General features: G+C 39.9%; 1 protein-coding gene across 1 annotated transcript in view; it reads right to left on the bottom strand.

Moving 5' to 3' along the window:
- The window catches only part of LOC122802738 (glutamine amidotransferase-like class 1 domain-containing protein 3A, mitochondrial), a 219,190-nt gene that overhangs the window by 191,279 nt on the left and 4,222 nt on the right, over positions 1–23,689 (bottom strand). The window contains exon 2 of the mRNA XM_044072503.1: positions 16,254–16,306. Within this exon, the coding sequence (XP_043928438.1) occupies positions 16,254–16,306 (53 nt within the window). The remainder of the gene's footprint in view (positions 1–16,253; positions 16,307–23,689) is intronic.

The raw sequence follows: 23,689 nt of genomic DNA, 5'->3' as shown, positions 1-23,689 counted from the left end.
GAAGTTCTTCTATGATATCGTCCATAATATGATGTGAAGCCATATGTTCCCTGAGAAATATGGATATACTCCCACAAGCTGCAGTGAGCCTGAATACACTAAGCACCAAACTCTGGAAAGAAGGGGTTGCTGTCTTCGCAATAGAGCAAAGTTTCTGTAACTACAGCTATATGTATATTTTCAAGGTAAAGAAAAGCCTCAAGTAGATATTTTGTTGTGCAAGCTTCAATCACCGAGCAGTGCTGCCCTGATATTGACCAAATTAGAATTTGCCAAGTGGGTTTGCTCAACTTTGTCAAAAAAGCATTAAGGGGCAGCAAAGGCTTTAGCAGTGCACAAAAGTCATGCACTGACAGTTGCAGCCAGGGTTGCCAGATTTCCAACTGGCCAGAAAAAAAAAAAAAAAGTCTTCCACGCTAGGTCTTTTAATGCAGAACAGGCCAATCAAAAAACAAAAAAAAATAACAAACATGGAGCTACTTTGTTTAATGTGCAACAGCATTAAACAGAAGTAGACAGAAGTAGCTCTGTTTTTATTGATTGATGGTGGCCCGTTATAATCAACAAAAAAAAAAAAAAAAAAAAAAAAAAAAGGATTTAAAGAAAGCAGTAACTTCGGGGATCAGGCTGCGGATCAGGGCTGCTGATCTCGGGACAGTCCCACCCAAATAGGGACATCTGGCAACCCTGGTTGCAGCCTATCCCTGGGAAAGCAAGACAGTCTGTTAACTATCTCTTCTCAGGCAAGTACATGCTGGAAACTCTTGCAATGACACCAGTTCACTAACCATCTGTATTTTATCTCTGAACTTTGGTATTACTCTTGGCAAGGGTAGAACACTGCTGAGCACAATTGCTTTCCTTTCTTGGAGACGCAGAAAGAGAGCTCAGCAGCATCCCTCTGCGTCTCCCCTAGTGTGAATAGTTTAACATTGTTGAGTTCCCCATGGGCAACCACAAGGCAATACTCATATACAGGACTGTGAAAAGTCCAGGGGATCCATGTAACAACCCTAATTCTAGCCCCAGAGGTACAGGTTACAGAAGCCCTCACCTTGTCTAGTCTGGTGAGTGTAATGTCAGCGTTCCCACCTACAAATTCAAAAACATGGGTCTTGTGACACTCTCTGCAGATCAATGAGACTTTAGTGGAAAAGACTTGCAGTTTTGGCAATTTATAATTGAGATATGTGTGGGAGCAGATGTAGAAAGAGGTATGTGGCTGAGGTTTACTATATGGGACCTGGTACACCTAGGCAGAGTTTTTTATCCTCAGCCAGACATTGGTAGGGTGTTACTCTTCTGTTTACCAACACTGGGTGTGCAAAGAAAGGAACTTTCAAAGAACTCTCTCTCTAATCTACAGAATCAGAGTGATGAAGAAAAAACAAACAGCTTTTATTAAACACAAGGCAGTTGCTACAGTACTTCAAACACTCAGAGCTAGCACAATGGCAAGGGAAAAAGAGAAATGATCAAGCAGCAAAGTCCACAATGACAGGGACAGTACTGATTTTAATGAAAGTTTTACTAGAGGAATCACACAAGTGTTACTAAAAATTAGCAACAGTAATGATTCACCTATGGACTGTTGTAAGCACTGGTCTCACTGCAAGCAAATGTAGCTTGGAGCCAACATCCCTTTCCACCTTCCTTCACAAGGAACAAAAACAGTAGTAATAATCCCAAGCTAGTTCCCAAGAAGCAAGTCACAGGCTCTCTGGTGATCAACAGTGCCTTATGCTTGTAGCCCTTTTTGTATGCCTTTGGTAGTACATTCAGCAGCTCAGCACAATACAGTGGCAAATGTGTAACACTACAAAATTTAAACTGAACTGGTTCCCACTAAAAGTGCAACCAGACAAACTGTGAAGTCCCATACATACTGCACAGCCAGAGTTGGCCTGAAATCAATGCCATTGTGCTTCTTCTCTCACCATTAGCATAACAGCAGCATTAACCCCACTCTGCTTCATGAGAGGTCATTTGCAGGCATTTCAGTGAATGCTAAATCTTTCTTCCCTGAATTCAGCAATGAAGTACAGAATAAGAAACAAGGAATGAGATACAAGAATCTCCCCTTCCAAGAGACAAGTCCAACATGAAGCATCTCTTGCCATGCTGAAAACATTAGGAAAAAGGGCATGAACACATTCACTCAGGTGGCATAAAGGTCAGAATAATGACTGCCTATATCTTAAGATGCAAACCAGACAGCTCCTCAATCCAGAACTTCAGCAGAGAATTGGAGAAGTGGCCCAGGAAGTCCAACTGCACATTCACTTCAAAAATCTGAAACCCTGAAACAGTGAAGTCTCAACATATGGTTCAGGGTTTCACCTCTGTATACACAAGGTATAACCACATGTCTCCCTTGTTTGTTTAGCTAATACTACAACTCAGGATTTATTGCTGGACTGAACCAGAAAGGTCTCCAGAAGTAGCTTTCATTCCAAAACCCAGATCATCAAAAAAACTTGAGAACATCCAAACTACTAAACATGGGTTACCCTCTCTTAAGAGAGAGAGACAGAGAAATAGTCACTTCACTTAACCACAAAGTTATACTACACTCGTCAACCTGCCAAGGAAACACCAATCTTCATTACTCACAAATGGTTTGGATGCATGAAAAGATATCTGAAGCATGAAAAGATATCTGAAGGGTGCAAATGAGTACCTGCCCCAAGCATAAGCTAATGGGGTACCAGCAGACAATGGCATTTCACAGTCAATGACAACATCCATATCGGCAGGTATGTGCAAATACCACCAAAACAACTGCGCCTACCATCAAGTCCAGAAGGTACAGCTGGGTCAGGGCCTGGACCCTCCTCTGGATCCTCACAGAGGCTGTCACATCCATGATGGTCTGAGCCATCTCTGTGGGTAGGAATGACAGAAAGTGCCCAAGAGGATTTCTCCCAGTTTACACTTAGGTCCAGGCACTACAAGCATCCATCATGTCTAGCAACACCAGTCGGATGTCTTACAACAGCAAAAGTTTGCCTCCTTAGAGTCTCCTCATTTTGAAACCTGATGTGAAGGTCACTGGAGGGCCACAATAAGAAGATTTTTTTCCCCAAGAATCAAAAGTGAGCAGAAGCAGAACCGCGTATCTTTCTGTAGACAAAAAAAGCCTCCAAGATCCCTTTAAGGAGTACAGTCTGGATCTTGCACAACAGTTCTGCTGACCAGGACTGGTCCCACAATGCAATCTTTTCTTAAGGAGGGCCCAAAACCTCAGAGATGGGCTTATGCCAACCATGCTAAAAATTCAATGGTCCTTTCTAATGGCTTTCCAAGCTGAGGCAAATTCTGACAACTACTTCCCCCATGGGCAGATGTAGAAAATGATGTGAACTCTTGACTGCTGGATCACAGAATCTCTCAATCTGGATAAAGTAGCAGACATGCAGGTAAAACAAGAAAATCTGTCTCTGAAGAAACTGGTTCTTCTTGGGGAAGGGGCAGGCTTAGACTATTAGAAAAGCCACAGGGGTCAGCAATGTTATCACAAAAGATTGCTGGTTTGGAGCAAATTCCTTTTCAAAATGTCATCCATAAGATCCTATGAAGGCTGGTCAAGTAGAATAGTCCAGTCTTCAGAGTTTGCTGACCTCTGGGCTTTGTCTTGGTTCCTGTGCTATTCCATATCCTCCTATTTTTGTCCCTAGAGGAGTGGTTCCAGCCAGAAACTTGTAGTCTATTTGCCATTTTGGGTCAATTGTTGCCCATAGAGCACCATCGGCAGCCACGCCCGGTAAACTTTTCCTGGCTCAGTAGTCTGCTCTTCAATTTTCCTTTGTGAACCTCTCTACTTGCAATCTAAACAGTCTATTCTCTATCTCAATAGTCAGCACTTGCTCCCTAAAGCATTTTATATAGGTAAGTACTTGTATACTAAACACAAAGTACATAGCCTAGAATGTACCCATTTCCTATAGGTCCCTTCTGACTCAGTTACACAGCAAACTTTTCACTTTTTTAGCATGTCAAGGGTCAGTTGCTAGCTGCCCCTCTCTCCTGTTTCTGGTGAATCTACATCTGCACTGCAGCAATGTTAATGCACAGATGTGCACAGACAACCCACAACTTTCACCACACAAAACACAAAACATGAGAGATGATGCTATATATAGCCAAACTGGAGGCTGAGCTCTCAACTCAGGAGGAGGCACGACCCACCAGGAGGGAGAAACCATGCACACCCACAAAACAGTACCACAATCCCACAATCACATAACAAAACAAACACATAAAAACACAAAAACACATACAGGCACTGGATCAAAAAATCTACAAAAAAACCACACCCTCCCAAAGCAGACAAGCAAGCAACTGCCACAACAAGACATAAGACCACATGCAACGACAAGCAACAGTCAGTGTGCTAAGTCACAGCACAAAAAGAGGCCAAACACAATAGGCCAAACACTATACCAAGGTGACTCAGTAGTCGAATACACTCTCCAGTCTCACCAACTGGAACAGATCAAACCAGACTGCCTGTCTCAAAGGTTCCTTGAGTTCATAAACTCAAATGCTATGGAACAAAGTCCACCATTCCACAAGAGGAGAAAATATACTAGACCTGATCATCTCCAAACATGGGACACAGAATGCTCACAACAAGGAAGTATATCCCTCATTGGTGAGATCAGATAATAAAGAATTAATCTGGAGATCCACATCCACCCCCACCCCCCAAAAGACCACAGTGAAGAACCTTCAAAAAGCAAACAAAAGCTACTTAAGACTGGAAGGCTATCCTTCAGCCCCCCGAGCCAGTGGAAACCAAACCCCAACCCGTACAAACACTTACAAATGCCTTCTCTCTCACCTCCAGGAGTCCATGGATCATCCAATCCCTATATCAATCAAAAAGTTTTCCTTTTTTCCCACCAGCTCTGGTCTGGTGGAGAAATATCCAAACCCTGAGCAACACAACAAGGGAAAGCTACTACATGACAGGTGGCAAGCTAAAATGGGAAGGCATCTCTGGCACAATATCAAAAAAAACGATCAAACATCAAGGCATCATCCTCAAAAAACTTTGAGGAAAAAAATAATGTTAAAGACACGAGGCAATCATAAACCTTTGCTATGTTAGAAACCTGAAGGATTGACTCCTCAGATTCTTCTCAGAATTAGTCCAAAATGATAAAATCACTGAACCCACAGTTGTTGCCACAATACTTGCAGACAGGTTCAGTGCACCTCTCTCCCCCTCCTCCCAAAAGGAGAAATATCTATCCCACCAGAGTCTGTCTCTCCCAAACATCTCAGATGCCCAGTGAGTGCTGCTCTCTCTCAAAAGCAAAAACACAGTATCAATGGGACGACGAACCCTCTGTCTGTGTGCTACGAACTAAAGTTATCAGGGACCTGGGGACCCAAGTTGACAGTAACCTCTCTTTGGCCTCACATTTGCCAAGTGGTTAGGGAAGACCTTCTTATTGCCCATGACTCATGAGGGAAGGGACATCCAGATGGATCGGGGTCATTGTACCCTGTACTCTCACTTCTTAGACCAATGATTGTGCCCGACTGAAGAAAACTCAGCTCTATTTCAGTGCATACTCACTGCTCAGGAGGTGATCTGTGCTGACAATACAAGCCATGTCCAACCCGAATTAATGGGACATGCTCCACCTCAAAAAATCCAAATCCACCAGAGCCAGAGAGAGAAGACTAAAACTAACACGGATATAAATAGGATGTGCTGGAGGGACAGATTCATCACCCAGAGACTCCCCTACACCATGGAACAGAATCCCACCCCCTCACTGACTCTGTTCAACTGAAATCAAATGTATCCCCTTTGTACACAACATACAGTATGCACTGCCAGAGCTCCTCCATGATGGAAGGCATCTAAGCTTGTCACCTTAGCTACAGCACCACAAAAAGCTAAATTACCAATTACAGTGGGCCGCCAGTAACACAGAATGGTATATTGGCAGGGTCCCAGGTGCTGCAGGAGGCAATTGGGGAGGAGATGGAAGTGAATGGCAGAGATCAAGTCTCTCGTCTGAGAAATTAATGTCATGGGAGCATCACCTGGAGAGGAAAGCCTAATACCATGTTACCAGGAACAAGGAATTTTGGACATGAATCTAAAAGAATAAATGCACTCCAGCAAAATATCTCCGTTACTTATTACACATGCACTAGCATGAAACAGCCAGAACTGCAACATGCTTGCTGGCTCAGGAGGGACTGGTGTGGGAAGCAGTGAAAGAGTGGCCAACACAAAGTAGTAGGAGATTTTCAGTTTAGAAGCAAGTTGCTTCATGAAACAAGACTACTGCACCCAAAAGATACACAAAAAAATTCTTGAGGAAAGAGAAACTGCCACGAACCATCTAAAAACAAATTTTGACAAAAAAAATTTTAATACAAAAAAGTCCATCAGGTACAGAAACCTTCAAAAAAGTTATTACAACCTCAAAAATAATTTTCCCACAGAAATACTCCTGCTCTTCTGTCCACTCAAAACCCTTCACAGCAATCTTTTCTTGGGAAACACTCCACAAACACACCAGCTAGCAGTCCATGGTTACAGTCAAAATTGCAAATAAGCAGAAACATTACACTATTTTTTATACATTTACCACTTAACTTGAAATAAAACAACTAAAAATAAAACACCATGTACTGGCCAATGTACGAGTCTATTTTACAAGAAAAAGAAAGCCAGTAGATCGACTTTCAAAACACCGAATACTTACAAGGCTAAAAATCTAAAATCGCCGACCATCACAATGACGACAACGTAAAATTACAACTTACCACTCACATGATTCAATAACAAAGTAACAAAGTAACAACATACTGTATCTAAACATACCGGCCTCAAACAGATGCCCTACGCAGACAGTCTCAAAAAACTCCAGCTTTACTCCATCACATATCGCCTACTCAGAGGCGAGCTCTGCCTAACATACAAAGCTATGTCAAACCCAGAGCTGTTGGACATGCTCCAGTTAAAGAAATCCCAATCCCTCCAAACTACACGCTCTAGGGACCTAAACCTTGTCACAACATTAAACAGAACATGCCGGAGGGATAGATTCCTGTCCCAGAGACTTCCCATACTCTGGAATAAACTACCTATCTATATCAAACAAAGCTCCTCATTAGCACTCCAAGAAAAATCTTGATGATTGGATGGGAAATTGGAAATTCACCCCGGGGATCACCTCTGTGGCTCTGCTCGACAGTGGCATAGGAAAATAATTTTTTTGGGTGGCAAAAGCCAGGTTACCTTTTTGGCTGGGCTTGTATAAGCCCCAGGGCCGATAGCCTAGTACCTACCTATGAACCTATGAGAAAGTGAACACCAACTGCAGAAGCATAAAATCCAGAATTGTTTAATACTCCAGCGCCTCATCTAGCAAGTTTTTCACAGAGTTAACATCACAATAGCACAAGCTACATTTAAGTAACAAATATCACATCATTAATCAATTAACTAAAACACTTAAACACAAGCTAATAATTTTAATCAATAAAACTTCAGAGGCACACCACGACTATCTGAGTCAACCGTATATCAAAAATGTTTATTAGAACAGAAAACAACAAAATAGAGAGGCCGGTAAGCGCTTTCACATTTCACTGAACACTTCTTCAGACAAAAAAAATTGTTGTGCTTGAGAAGGGATACCACTAGTCTGGTTAATGTTCCAGATGATATGAAGTCTGTGAATAGACATAGGAGTCATGCAGAGAATATTAGTGATAAAAAGATATATTTTGTCACTACTTATAATATTTATAGTGTTGAGTTAGTAAAAATCTTAAGATACTACTGGTCATTCTTATATAAGGGAAGTCTGGGATTAAAAATGTACCTGACTCCTTTACCGTCTCCTACAAGAGAGCCAGAAATATAAAAGACATGGTTGTTCATAATTTGTTCTCTATGCCTACTGAAATTTTAACTATTCCTTTACAAAATTCTGGTACTTTTCCCTGTGGTATATGCACTATTTGTACTATTTTACACACTAAGATGACCCACCTACTAACTTCTGACAATAGGAAAGCAGACTACGTATCCCTCTCAAACTTAAGACACACTATTAAGCACATTTTTAATCTCACTATAACACTCCTTATAGCAGGTGACATGCACCCAAACCCAGGACCTCCATTCACTTCCCCTCCCAATAAAACTCAGTCTGATCTACTAATCATTAATATTAACACCAGAAGAATTTGCAACAAACTCCCTGACCTTCATTCGTTTATAACCCACTACTCCCCTGACATACTTACTATTACCGAGTCATTGCTAAAACCAATTATCCCTAGCAAAGAAATTCTCCCAGCAGGTTACAATATCATAAGGTTAGACAGAACAGGTAGGAAGGGAGGTGGGGTAGCAATTCTATTCAAAGACGCACTAAACCTCCAGCCACTCCATACACCTTTACCAACATTCCAAAATGTAGAAACCATAGGTTCTACCCTAGCAATAAATAATAATAAAAAAAAAATAATATCCTCTGCAGCTATATTCCTCCTGGAAATAACACTCCTAACATAGAAGAAATCCTTCAATAGCTCAGTCAGAATTCTCCTTAAGAAACAATTTTATTAGGTGACCTAAATACCGACGGACTATCCTGAAACTCAAGCAACCCTGCCAACCAAATTGACAGCTATGGATTTACCAAACTAATTCAAGAGCCCACCAGCATAGACAAAAAGACCCAGACACAAACCATTATTGATTGGACATTGGTGAACAGCCCCAAACATCACTATCAGACCGGTTGCTTACAAGATGGACTTGGTGATCATCACCCTACTTTCCTCCTAAGGAAACGTAACAATATTCCAAAGCCTGTAATCTACAGACAAATCAGGGATGACCACAATGTAAACCCAGAGGACCTAAACAACATACTAAAGCAATGTAACTGGGAACCTCTAAGAACTTTAGACCTAAACCTAGCAGTAGACTATTTCAACATGTTCATCACAGTTCTAAATTCAATGGCACCAATTAGAAAAGTAAAAGCCAAAGCAAACTCTGCTCCTTGGTTGAGTAGGGAAACAAGAGCCCTACTAAAAAATAGAGACAAGGCATGGAAGCAATGGAAAATCAAGCCAAAAAACAATCCAAACTAGATAAACAAAATTACTTTTTAGGTCTCCAAAACAAATACTCAAAAAAATCCCCAAAATTTCTGGCACAGCATCAACACCTTGCTAAAACCTGGCAAAATTACCACCCCTGCCCCCTCCAACCCCAGTAACAACAAAGATATAGCTTCCCAGCTTAACTATCATTTTATTACCTCAATCCAAACTCTATCAACTCAAATATCTAATACTGATAGTCCTCACACTACAACTTCAGACAATTCTAGAAACAACTCTACCATACACCCAAATAACAAATCATCCTTCTCTCTCCCCTGTCCCTACATCTAAAATTAAAAAACTCCTCCTCGGCCTAAAATCCACCACTCTTGCAACAGACCGTATACCTGCTAACTTTTTGAAAATAGCAGCTGACTCCTTATGATATCCTGTCTCAATCCTAACAAACAGGTCCATTCAGGAAGCTTATGAACCAAAACTATGGAAAATAGCCTACATCATACCTCTTCACAAAGTTGGAAAATCCTAGGATTTCTCCAACTACCGGCCAATAGCTATACTTTCTTCCCTGTCCAAACTTCTTGAGAAGTGGATACACCTGCAAGTTATGCAATTCTTGAGCTCACACAATCTTCTCTCCTTCACTCAACATGGCTTCCGCCCCCAACACAGCACAACCACAGCTCTTCTCTCATTCACCAACCACGTAAATCATCACAGAAATAACAATAGCTATATATCTGCTATCTTTTTAGATCTCTTCAAAGCCTTTGACATGGTCTCACATCCTAAACTACTAGACACTCTTGACTCACTCCCCCTACTATATCCTGGTTTAAAAGTTACTTCTCTGGCAGACAACAAGCTGTCCAATGCAAAACAAACCATCTCCTCCTCTCCCCAACTCTATTGGGGTACCACAAAGCTCTATATTGGGTCCACTACTTTTCTCTATTTTTACAATATACATACTTCCTCCAAACATGCCACACTAATTCAGTATGCAGATGATTCTACTCTCGTTTGCACAGCCCCATCTATTATCACCCTACAAAAACTGACCTAATAATCACTCTGCTATTGAAAGTTGGATCACTGACACCCAGCTCATTCTCAACCCTAACAAAACCAAATTACTCCTGTTCACCCCTAATAAAACAAAATCAACTCCCTCACCTTTCTCCATCACATCCAGAAACTGCACTATCATTTCACCATCAACCCATACTAAACTCCTAGGGGGTGGAAATTGATAATAACCTATCTTTTGATATTCATATAGCACAAGCAATCCAGAAAGTTCATACGAAAATGGGGACACTCTACAGACATAAAAAAACTTTCTCACAGATAAAGCAAGAATCACCCTAGCTCAGACCCACCTTTTATCAACACTTATGTATGCAGCGCCAATCCTAACCCATATTAGAAAAACAGATCTAGGCAAGCTAGAATCATGTTATAATAAAATTGTCAAATTTACCACCAACTCACCATTTAGAACCCACCACTGCCAGGCACTAAAAGAAATCCAATGGTTAGAATTTCCTCACTTACTCACCTACCAACAACTCACCTGCAATTTTATCATCATAAACTACCCAGAGAAAACTCCAGCACTAAAACAGCTGTTAACACTTTATTCTACCAGTCGCCCTCTTCGCTCATCTTCTAAACCTCTCCTCAGTATTACAACTACCAACAATACTGCTGGCAAAGCCCTATACTGCCATACCATAGCAAAAAAAAAAAAATGGAATAACCTCCCCACTAATATAATCTCTACTACAACAAACACACAATTTAAAAAAATACTCAAACCACATCTCAGGAAAACCTGGATCTGCCCATGTATTACATGAGTCTCATCTGACTTTCTTCTCCTTTCTCTTTACAACCCAAACTCTAGGCTCTCACTTTCTCATAGATCTAACTTTCCTCCTTATAATCTGGATCCTCAGGATATATTATTTTTCCTTCTCTCTTCCTTAATAGAAGCAAATGTAAAACGGTAATTGTATGTAACGGTTATTTAAAGAATAGCATTTTCTCTGTCAGGTCAGTTGTACTTTATATGCAACTCTTTATCAAAGTATCGGTTCTTTACCGATCACAGCTGAACCATTGTGAACAATATTTGTAAGTGTGCACTTACAATTAACCTGTTTTTCATGTCTGTATTACCTGTGTCATAACGACTTTACTATACGTTAATTGTGGAGCTTTTCTCCCCGGGCATCCACTGAAAATGGACCTGGGTCCAGCTGGATTTTCCCGGTTAACAAATGTAAAATAAAAAAAAATTTGGCATTTTCATCATTCAATCTTGTGAAAGACGGGAAAGTGAAGTTTCAGTCATGTGAAACTTCAACACTCTTTGTCTCAGTGTTTTGAAAATCAATCTATTGGCATTTCACACTTCATAATAAATATATATATATATATATATATATATATATATATATACACACACACATATATATATCTATATATTACATATACATGGGTCTAGGACACATGCTCGATTAGCATATGTCTGAATCACAAAACATCGAACACACGTACATAAAAGCGCTTAACATCAAAAAGCACTTCCGTATATGTGTAGTTCAAAAAAATAAATAAATCCTGCACCTCCCCTACTTTATTATTCTCACTCCGAGATCGCACTACAGTGGGGAAAAGGGAATTTTCCCTTACCCGCACTGTAGTTCGATCTACAAAACAGGCACACACACACAGAAGCACTTGTCGATGTTAAGCACTTTCGTGTATGTGTGTTCGATGTTTTTTGATTCTGACATATGCTAGCTGAGCATGTGTCCGGATCCCATATATATATATATATATATATATATATATATATATATATATATATATATATATATATATATATATACACACACATACACACACACACACACACACACACACACACACACACATGTGTATGTATGTTATGTATGCATCCATATGAATATGTATGAAACACACAGCCAGTAAATGCAAGGACAGTCCCAGCATAAGGGGAGTAGGACTTAGCAGCCATCCACAACAGATCAGTCTCTCCAAACAGCTGACCCTCAACCTGAGAAGAAAAAAACGAATTTGGGAAAAAGAGCTCATGTTTAGCAGATGATGGCCAGAAAAGCAAAAAACAGAAAATAGATAAATGGGAAATTTTGTTATATAAATATTATACATCAAAACCACACCTCGTCTTATATAGAAGGTGCCCAAATAAATTATTTGTATGCCCATAAAACATGCTGTGCCCAAACTCAGTTTGGGCCCTCTACCTTAGTTCTTGATGTGATGACCGTGCCCTGGCCCAACAATCAAGGAGCCTCAATCCTCACCACTAACACCAGGGAGGTCATCTCATAGAAGAGAAAAGGATAGCAAATACACACAGCAAAGTACAATTTCCCTTAAGTGCACACAGAGATCACAGTCAGTCTGGGGCTGGTTGCTCCCCAGGTCCCCAATAAGACTCCCCACTGGCACAGCTATAGGGTTCAGATCTCAGCCTAGCTGGCAAGCTAACCTCCAGTACCCTCTCTGTCCAACCAGTGCTTCGTGTCCCTGCCCAGGTAGCGGACACACACCCACACTTTGAGATAAGTATTTATACAACTTCACAGACACTCCTGGGAAAGGCTGTCACAGATTGTCCAGCTGTGTCCCTTTACCCAGACTATACGGTAGTAATGTCTGCCACCACCAGCTAAATATTATCAGCTGCCCAATGGCCCTTAAAAGGGTGTCCAATTATTACTGTGCAATATTATTATACAATTGGTAATGTGATTATTCAGTCTAAGGCTTATTAGAGTGGCCTATTACAATTAACTCTATAAATATGCAATATACTCTAGAGCCTACTATCTCTAACACAAACCAGCCACAGGTAAAGTTTTTTAAAATATTTAATAATAAATAATTAAAACACAAGACAATACTACTACACCACAGAGATATCCAAGAGTTCAGAGATCACACAGAAACTTAAAATAATACAATAGGACAGGTCTGATGTCAAAGAAACTCAATCTAACTTTCTGATCTTTAGCTATCTTTAAGAGAAAACACAGTGCTATAATCCTACTTACATACATAAAGAGCATAAGCAGTGTTGGGGTTGATGGTTCAAGACAAAATGCTTCCAGTCTCTCACTGAACTATAGTTTTTAAACTCACTAACAAACAGCTCTGCTAAGGCCCTCCCAAATTACATCATTTTAACACTTAGATTTTCCCAGTATTCACATTACATCATTTTAGTCTGGACTTCCCAGGCAAACAAACTGCATTATTTAGCAAGCTAACACCTGCTCAGGAAACTACGACAATAAAAGACATTTCACGTGTATACTCTAACAATTATTCCTTAAGTTAAGACAATAGAAAGAATGTGTTCAGCCAGCCGCTTCGGCACCACTTTTTAGATAATTGCAACTTCAAAGAACATTTGAAATGCTTGGCTTGATTTTCCTTACAGCACATGGCAATGTTGCAACAATCCTGAAGTTCACATTTTACAGTGTTTTCTTTCATTTAAAAACACAAGCCTGTATTTTACATTTATTGATACAAATGAGAATTTGATACATAATTCTATATTTGACTAGGCTGGCAGCCTTCTTCACCATCTTTCCCCTTTCTTCACACTTGATTAATCCAGAAGAAAGTACTGCAGCCCAGATAGATCACATGCAAAACTGATGGCTGTAAGCAGAGTACCAAAGTACATCAACCTGCCAAACCTGTCAGTCTCTTGAGACACCCTATCCCTGGAATGGAAAGAAAATGAAAGTGGATTCTGGATCCATAAGCCTATAAAGAAGCAAACTTTGGGATGGTCTGACAAAATCATACTTCAAATCCATGAGAGTGGATTACTGAAAATCATCTGCCTTAGGAACTGCCTCAGTTGAGATGGGGATTTTCCCACATCTCAGACAAAACCCCACCATAGATTGGTTCGAACGAAGGACTGCTCTGATGCTGGTAGGCAGGTTCAATGAATTCCTAGAAACAAGACCAGGGCATTCAGAAATGCCTAAAGGCACCTCTAAAAGCAGCAGCATCCCAAGAGGGAGCATGCAACTCCTTAGCGCTGTCTAGAACATAGATCTCTCTCCACTGGACACCCCCCCCACCAAAAAAAAAAAAAAAAGAAAAGAAAAACAGTCCTATACCCTCCAGCTCTGGATCTAGCATTGCAACTGTGTTTAAATAAGCATTCAAGCATTTTAAGTAAATGGAAAGGGGGACTGGTTAGGCAGGCCCAGAATGGCACACAAGTGAGGACAAGTCTGGTGAAGTCACTAAACAAGGGTCCCCAATGGTGAAATGCTGCAACTGTAACAGTCTAAGAGCTGGATAACCATCTGAACTTTCACTTCCGAGTTGTGGAACCTGATAAGCCTCAGCCTACGATTCCTAGTCCAATAGGGCCAATCAGCTCAGCTGACCTGATGAACAAGCACTATGAGAGGCCTTGGTGCTGAACAACCTCAATCTGGGACCAAATGACTCAAGAGACTACTATATACGACCAAGGCAGGCAAAAGAAATCAGCCAATCAGGTAACAAAGGTAACCCTAAAATTCCCAAGATGCACAATAAGAGTGGAAGCAGGAGATACAAGTTCTCCTCTTCCAAGATTCAAGTCCTCCTCCAATTAGGTGGAACAAGGAACAAGCCAACTGCAAGCCAAAGGTAACCATAACACCCGATGATGTGTTTAGGGTGGGAAATAGGTAGGAACAGAATGTACTCCTCTCCCATGACTCAAGTCCTCTCTGAATAGGGACCAACTCTTGCAACCAAGAGAAGATCTATGTATCAGGAGGTCTTGGGCACTATAGACATCTGTAGGGACATTAGGCCCCCAGTCAATCTTCCCAATGAAGACCAGAGTACCCGAATCCAATCCTTCCATCAAGAACCACAATGCTTCTCCCACCAGCCCTGCAGAAGGCCTCCTTCCATAAAAAATGGATTTTTGAAGCTTTCAGTACAGAAAATTCTCAGAGGGTATGCAAATACATGCACATTTTACCATAACAGAGAAAAGACCAAGATCCGAGCAGCAAAAGTTCTGGTAGGCACAAGAAAGAGAGCACTTATGGTGTCTATGCATGACATTACAATGTGCACCATCATAGGCAAATATAAACAGCTATGGAATGGTTAAAAGCAAAAAATACAACATTTTGAGCAATAGAACAGCAGAAATAAAAAAATGAGATAGATGTAGGATGGTAATAAATGGCAGAAAAAAGAAAATGTTACCAAATAAAACCACAGCAAGAACTCCAAAATTACACATCAAAACAACCATGGAAAATACAAGCAAGATATCCTTAGAAAATCAAAGTATTGCAAGTGCTTTAAATGAAATGTTCCCCACCACACAACCAAATCAGTGGAAAAGACAGTTCAGTATAGTCTGGATAAGGCAAAAACCTTCAAAGTTAGAACACAAAATGCATTTAAATTCAGCAAATACAATTTCAAAGAATATGCACTTCAGATGCAGTACTGACTTACATCCACCTTATTCTACTATAGATAAATTAAGAAAGCAGAGGTGCACTTGTGTTTTAAAAATAAATAAATTATACACCCATGATAAGGGAACAAGAAAGGAACACAGTGGAAACATCTGTTCTCTGAAAGCTAAATACTCTTAACAGCTGTAATCATCACTACTTACAACCAAGCAGAATCCACCAGGATGCCCAGTCACAGGAACTGCTAACTCATTTTAAGTAAGCTTCCATTCTCAAATGTCAATATCTTCCTTGAAAAAAAAGCTTAAATCAGAAGAGTGAAGGCAATGAACAAATCGTGTGTGGAAAACAGTGAGCTCTTCTCAGCTCTTCCAAAAGGAAAGAGATTGCCCACTTATTAAGTGAAGAATGCTAGCTTATTTTCACACCAAGAAAAAGGAATCAGGACACTAAACACAATAGACAAGATGCATCAGCAAGAAACAATGGACCTAAAAACAGTACAAGACATGCATTGTCACAGCAAGCTGGTGAAAACATTGAAAGGAATTAAGTCAGATGTCAGAGCACACATGCTGTCACAGCCGTAGCAACAGAATTAAAGCTACTTACGCAGAGGCTTCATGGATCTCTGTGCCATCATACACACCACAGCCTGACAGAACCTGCAAAGAACAGAACACATCACCAACGTTTTCATGATTAATATTAAATTACTTGTATGCCATTTTGGCCAGAGAAGTTCATTTCAGAAGTATAATCCAAAACATTGATGAGCCCCTCATTTCACTAACTGTACTGAATTTTTGGCAAAAGACTGAAGCTACTTTGAGGAGAGTATATGTTGTACAGCTATCTTACAAATAGTAGCTCCTTGTAGCTACTCACATTCTGCAGCAAATCAAGCTGCTGTACATAATGTAAACCCTAATAGCAGTTACTTAACACTGTAGGTCTCGTGGCTGCCCCAGCTCTGCAGTAAAACAGGCAGCTGCACATAAGCAAAATGGGTGGATAACATAGAAAAATAACACTACATTTCTGCGGTTTGCTTATTTCCAAGCTCAAGCTGGTCTATTTAGGCTCTTCTGTGAAATCATGTCCCAGTCAAGCTACAGACAACCATTTTGAATATCCTAATTGTGTACCGATTTCATGAAGCTTGAACACCACAATATATGCGCTACATAATAGCTACTACCCTGTATTAGACGAAGTTTTGCATAGTGTATTGCACAAGCAAACTATTTTGCTATAGCTTTCCCAGGTGAAACTTCACAGTACCCCACTATCCTGTGCTTATTTTCCCCAGTGCATGCATTATCACTACAATAAAAGGCTGATGATAAACTTCAGTACGAAAACCTGCCAGCTTTAACAGCAAATTCTGAACGCAGTTCTGACTTTAGGAAGTTCTGTAGTCTCAGGCAGGCCATGAACTGATTTAAGGGAGCCTCTAGGATGTGCATAATGCTCACAAAGTGGCACTCTAGGACAGTGTACTGATGGATATGCACAAAGCAGGGCCATCCACCTTACTGCTACCTGCTGTGCAGTGGTCACATTACTTTCAAAAATAGCTAACTCATTTGTGTGTTCCATACCACATGCACATCGCTTGCATTCCACCTGCTTTCTGATGTTTTAGAGCATGTACCTCTACTTTAAGCTGCTTCTTAGGTTCATAGGTAGGTACTAGGCTATTGGCCCTAGTGCCTATATAAGCCTAGCCAAAAGGTACCCTGGCCTTTGCCACCCAAGAAAATTATTTTCCTGTGCCCCTGTCAAGCAGAGCCACAGAAGTGATCCCCAGGGTGAATTTCCCATCTCCCATCCAATCAAGATTTTTTCTTGTAGAGTGCTAATGAGGAGCTTTGTTTGATATAGATAGGTAGTTTGTTCCAGAGTATGGGAAGTCTCTGGGACAGGAATCTATCCCTCCAGCATGTCCTGTTTATTGTGGTGACAAGATTTAGGTCCCTAGCGCGTGTAGTTCGGAGGGATTGGGATTTCTCTAGAACATGTCTAACAGCTATGGGTTTGACATAGCTTTGTATGTTAGGCAGAGATCGCCTCTGAGTAGGCGATATGCGACAAGAGTAAAGCTGGAGTTTTTTTGAGATGGTCTGCGTAGGGCATCTCTTTGAGGCTGGTAATCCTCTTTGTGAGGTATTTCTATGCCTTTCCAGTTGTTGTAGATGTCTTGTGAGGTGCATACCAAAAGGGGCGTTTTACTCTGTAATGGGTCTAATGAGTGATCAGTAGAGGGGTACTCTGTAATGGGTCTAATGAGTGATCAGTAGAGGGGAACAATGACCTTTGTTTTCCTGGATCAGAAACCTTTTGTGATTAGGTGTGCCACGTAGAAGGATTTCCTGACTACTGTGGCAATGTGATCATCAAAGGAGAGACTACTGTCCACCTGTGTTCCCAAGGTCTCTTATCACACTTTCGGTGTTAAGTAGACTACCGCCTATGTGGTAGTTCATGGGTACAGAGTTTTTACCAAAAGGGATGACAATGCACTTTTTGGCATTAAGCTTGAGGCCATGACTTTGACACCAGGCATCTGTCTCAGTGAGGCCCTTTTGTAGATGTCCACATCGTTAGGAATTTTGAATATGGCTCCTAGTTTGCAGTCATCTGCGAACTTTGTTAGCCAAAGAGGACCTAGGACTGAACCCTGTGGTAGAACACTTGTCACTGGTCTGAAGTTGGATTTAGAGTCTGCTACTTTCACAGTGTGGGTTCTGTCAGTGAGCCAGTTGGCAACCCATCTTGTGACATAGGGATTTATACCTAGTTTAGTGAGTTTATCTATAATTACAGAGTGAGGGATGGTGTCAAAAGCCTTGGCGAGATCTAGATAGGCTGTGTGAACCAACTTACCCTCATCTACGGCTTTGGTGACCACTTCAAAGAAGTCTATCAGGTTTAGGAGACATGATCTGCCTTTTACAAACCCGAACTGGGTAGGGTCCAGAGTTTGGAGATTACCAATGTCATTGTTTATAAGTTCCATGACGATACATTCCATAGCCTTGCAGCCCAGGCTCGTCAGGCTAATGGGGCGGTAGTTCCCGGGGACCGTGGTAGCTCCCCCCCCCCTTTGTGAAGTGGGAAAACCATTGCTGTGTGCCATTCAGTGGGCACAAAGCCTGAGGTGAGGCTATGATTGAACATGGTAATTAGGTGGGGTGCCAGTTTGTTCTGTAATTCATGTAGAACGCAGCCTGTGATGTTGTCAGGTCCCATGGATGCTGTTTTCTTGGCTTTGGAGAGTGTGTTTTTTTACCTGTGCAGCCGTGATTACAGGAACTTTGCATTCTTCCGGTATAGAGATGGGTGCTTTAGAGGAGGAGATGGGTAAAGTATGGGTGCTTTAGAGGAGGAGATGGGTAAAGTTAGCACTGAACCTATCTGCCAGGATGGTGACAATATCAGTTGGTTCCGTATATTTACTGCCATTGTGCTATAACTCAGAGCAGATCTGAGTGTTGCCATTGAGATTCTTGACATAGCTATAGAATGTTTTGTGGTTGTCTTATCAGTGGCAATTTTGTTTTCATAACTAGCTTTGGAGGATTTTATGAGGAATCTCAGCTTCTTACTGAGGCTGACCACGGAGTTCCTCCAATCATGGGATTTTACTCTTTTTTTGCAACAGTTTCTTTCTTCTGTTGTAGAGTTTGTTTATGGCAGGGGACCACCAGATTGGCTTCCTTTTTTTGGAGGATAGCATCTTGGTTCTGTTAGGGATAGCATGATCCATGCACTTGTGTAAGTGCTTATAAAGTGCATTTGTGTAGGATTCAGCAGTCATGCCTCTATTGTCCTTCAGCATGGGTGTCGTGAAGTTTGCCACTTCTGTCGTATGAAGCTGGCTTTGGAGAGATTTTTTACGGTGGTTTCCCTAATGGGAAGGTGAGGGTGGGGGTGGGATGCGGATGTCTAGGGTGGTTTGCTTGTGGTCGGATCTGACTGAATCACATTTTCATCATTATAATATAAGATATGAAACTTGCTTTGGTTTAACAACTGAAGTACCTTCTGTCAGCTGTCTTACCATTCAAACGCTGCTTTCTCACTAACTCTTTCTGCTGTATTTGTCTTATAAACTGTGGTTAAATCTGAACACCTACCATGCCTACCAAAGTTCTTGCTCATTCTGTATGACTTGGTGGTGGAAACATGTCATGCAATATCTTAAACCTCCTTGTCAGAATCCAGCGATACTTTCAGGTTCCTCTTTTCAGGAAAAAGATAACCATATCATACTCTCTTTATTCGGTGTTACTACATTTTGTATATGTCTGCCAAGTACATTTCAAAGAATGGTTATTTTCTTGTGTTTTGACATTTCCAATTTTATTCACATTGGAAAACTTTTATAAGATATGATGAAATACATAACTATGCCTTTTACACCTCCAAAGTCAAATACAAGTTAATGTAGTAATATTTCTACTAGGAATCAGGTCCTAAGTAATGACTACCTAATCCCAATCAAGTTTGCGGAAAACATTGGCAAACTTTCATTCACCAATAATGCTATATACAGGTGACGTTCAATGTTCTTCTGTTTGTGTGACCCTGTTTACCAAATCATGTTTGTGCATATTTTCACCTCAATGGGATTCTTTGGCCTTGGTGGGGTAACAGGTGAAACTAATGGTGCCGGATGTGTTCCTGTCTTGATAAGGTTCACTTTCTGAGACAGTATTGTTCTGTGGGATTGAGTTACTCACTATAGCTTGGGATCTACATTTATATTTGATAGGAAACCATCACACCAAACAAGTTTTGTACACAAGTTGCTTACACTAGATTTCCTGTCAGAATGAAAAAATCTTGTATTTAAATAAGTTGCTTAACCTCTAGAGAAGTGGGAATTGAAGCTTAAGCACACATCATATTAAATGTTCCATTTTCATGAGTATTTTGTGTTTGCTATAACAAATTTGCCTTCCATACAGTTCTCTCTGCTCATCTCTTTAGGTCTGTATAGTTCCAGGACATAGTGTGTTGATCTTTTAGTTAGGAAAGGATCATAGCATTCAACCTCTTGGCACAAAAAATCTCGACAAAGCCAAAAATAATGGGGGGGGGACAAAGCCTCAAAAAATGGGACAGATTTTAAATACTGCTCTTATAAAACTTAGCAAGTTTCTAGAATAAAACGCCTTGTGTTACCATGCATTTTCTGAAGGATATAACGTCTGAAACTCAAATGATTGTCATTTTGAGAATTCAGTTCTCACTGATTTTCCAAAAATATGCAGAAAAATCACAAATTTTATATGATGTACAGACCAAAAATAAGAGGCAAAAATCTGGACATTCTGCAAAAATCTGTACAGTTGAGAGGTATGGAATGGATATCTTCTAAAGAGTCAAACTTGCTTGTTCCTTCTGATATAAGGATCCCTAATCTTGCTTTAAATTAAATACCAGACATAATACCACAATTCTACGGACTTTACCAGCGAGTAGCAAGCCTTCCCTTGTTCCATTACTTGCTGTGAATAGTCATTAAATGACAACAAAATTGGAAAAACGAGGTTACTCTACTTACAGATTATATAAGTACTGTCACTGTTGTGGGAAAAAATGTCTACTATGAAGATGATAACTAACAAAATAAATACAAAATACAAGTGCTGTAAACAAACATAGGCGCAGATTCATATTTATCTATAGTCTACGAGCAATTTATTTTGTTTGGCTTATTAATGAATCTTGTGATATATATTGTAAAAAAATGATGTATACAAGTGTGTAAATAGTTACTTGTTTTATTTTGTTGCTATGCTTCCTCCTATATATAAAATTTTAGTAAGAATATTTTTAAAAAGTTGTGCTCTCAGTTTGAATTCAAGCAATAGTGACAATCTGTACCAGTCCAAACTACTTTGTAGTAGGATAACTCAGTAGATAAACTCCTTTGTTTTTGTGGTTATTCTCCAGTTTACTTGTACTTCTGACTTAAAACAACCTTTCACAGGGAGCTAAATCTGAGCTGTATAACACTTGCAGGCTCTTTCTGAATCAGTGGCTGTGTTTTTACTCTTGTAAATAGGTCATTCGCTGGTAAATGAACCTCTGGGTTTTGTGTTGCTGTCACAAAAGAACTTAAATATTTTTGTCTCATTGTCATTTCTTCAGTTTGAGTCGCAGAAGTTTCATGCAGTCCATTTATAGTTTCTAGGTTATACTTATCACATACAATCTCCTTTAACAGAATACAGTCTTTTGTGGGGGGCTATAAACCTCCAAAATATCTGCAGAGCTCTTACCAGTTGAGCACTGATGTTCTTTGTTTTACTTCTTTTGTTGCATTTTATTCAAGTTTTGTACTACTTTTAACTGAAATTATACTTTGTAACTTGTTATACTCCATTGCTTTTATCTGCCTTTCAGAACTCTAATGACCTAGCAAAGTCGTACAGATTTTCTGATAAAAACTTGGACTCAGATAATGTTTTTCTTCCAACATTTCAACTGCAGTTCTACATACATATTTTTTTTACTTCTTTATCAGCATCTAATATTTTTGCCAAAGCTTCACTACCTTTTATAAATAAATTAAAATATATTTTTGTTTTTTTTACAGAAAGCATTACAGAACCATAAAACATCACAATAATACAATAATATGTGACGCAGACTGTTTTACAACTTACTCTAGGCCAACTGCCAATATAACAAGAATATAAAAACATACAGACTTGTATACTGAAAGCATTTTAACACATTTCTATATAGCACAGATGAAAGTTTCCATCCGTACAGCACCAACTTTTGCAGTTACTCTGAATTTTTGACCAGAGTAAATGCAGAGGGACAAATATTTCCTAATTCTGCACATATAACACTAGTGATTATTTCCTTGTTACCACCCCTCACCCTTCATTAAACAACAGAGTAGCACACAATAATGTACGCCCAATAGTAGACATAAAACATATAGTTATGGGTTTCTTTGCTACCCTATTTATCAGTAAAGTGTATGCACCACCATACTTTGTTGTTGTGATAACCCAGTCAGAACAGTCAGAAATCACTGTGGATTAATCTTACTTTATAGCTTATTTCTCAGAAATATTTTGAAATACAAATTTAAATTTATCAAGCCAGAAAACATGCTTCCAATGGCCACCTTCTCCAGTCTCAACACCACCACTCGTCAGGAATATTTTGGAAACATCATGCTAAGCTTGGCTGGTATAAAATAAATATATAAAATATAATATGAAACCATCTATGTGTAAAAATCCAAAATCATTTAGACTTCAGGGCATACCTCAAACCCAAGAAAATGTTACCATTGCAAAATACCTACACCCACCTATAATAATCTTGAAAATGCAGCAGGGCTGGAAAGGATGGTCAAGTAAAATCATATAAATAGTACTAACTATTTTAAAGGTAGAAGCTGCCTACATTCAGGTAGGGACTAAAGAAGCAATTAATTTGAGCTACTGCTGCTGCCTTACTGACCTACCCAGTAATTCTAATAACTCTTACAGTTTCATTATTTGGCTTTGATTAATGCGACAGCAACTGTCAAAACCAACAACAAAAATCTTATCCCAATGTATTAATGGATCCCACACATTCAATCTGTGTATAGCAATTATGCCAGATCCTTGGCACAGTCAGACTGCACTTGCCTAGCCAATCTTAGCCTATGGTAACAAGATTCCTTTGCTGCCTTACACAGATTAGATGCTAATATACATCTTAAGCAATGCAAAACATTCTTACATACTGTCTGTCCTCTCTAATTTTAACCTTATTTAGGCATTTTACTATGAGTACTGGAGTTTTGCTGTGAATAGATAAAAAGGCATACAAATAGGTACACAGAACTAAGGAATGCAAGAACAACTTGATTACATTCACAGATCTGCAGTAATCATACCACACCTTTGCATGCAATCTTGCCATGACAAGTTTTAAGCAAAAGGCAAAACGTAAGGCAAGGAGGGTTACTCCCAAAACCAAGGAGGTAGTAAATTCCACAGGTGGAGTTCCTGAAAAGCAGA

Source organism: Protopterus annectens, chromosome 5.part0 (assembly GCF_019279795.1).
Source record: "Protopterus annectens isolate FY-2018-M chromosome 5.part0, PAN1.0, whole genome shotgun sequence".
Lineage (NCBI taxonomy): Eukaryota > Metazoa > Chordata > Ceratodontiformes > Protopteridae > Protopterus > Protopterus annectens.
Note: the sequence above shows the minus strand (reverse complement) of the source record. Positions and strands in the feature narration are given on the sequence as shown.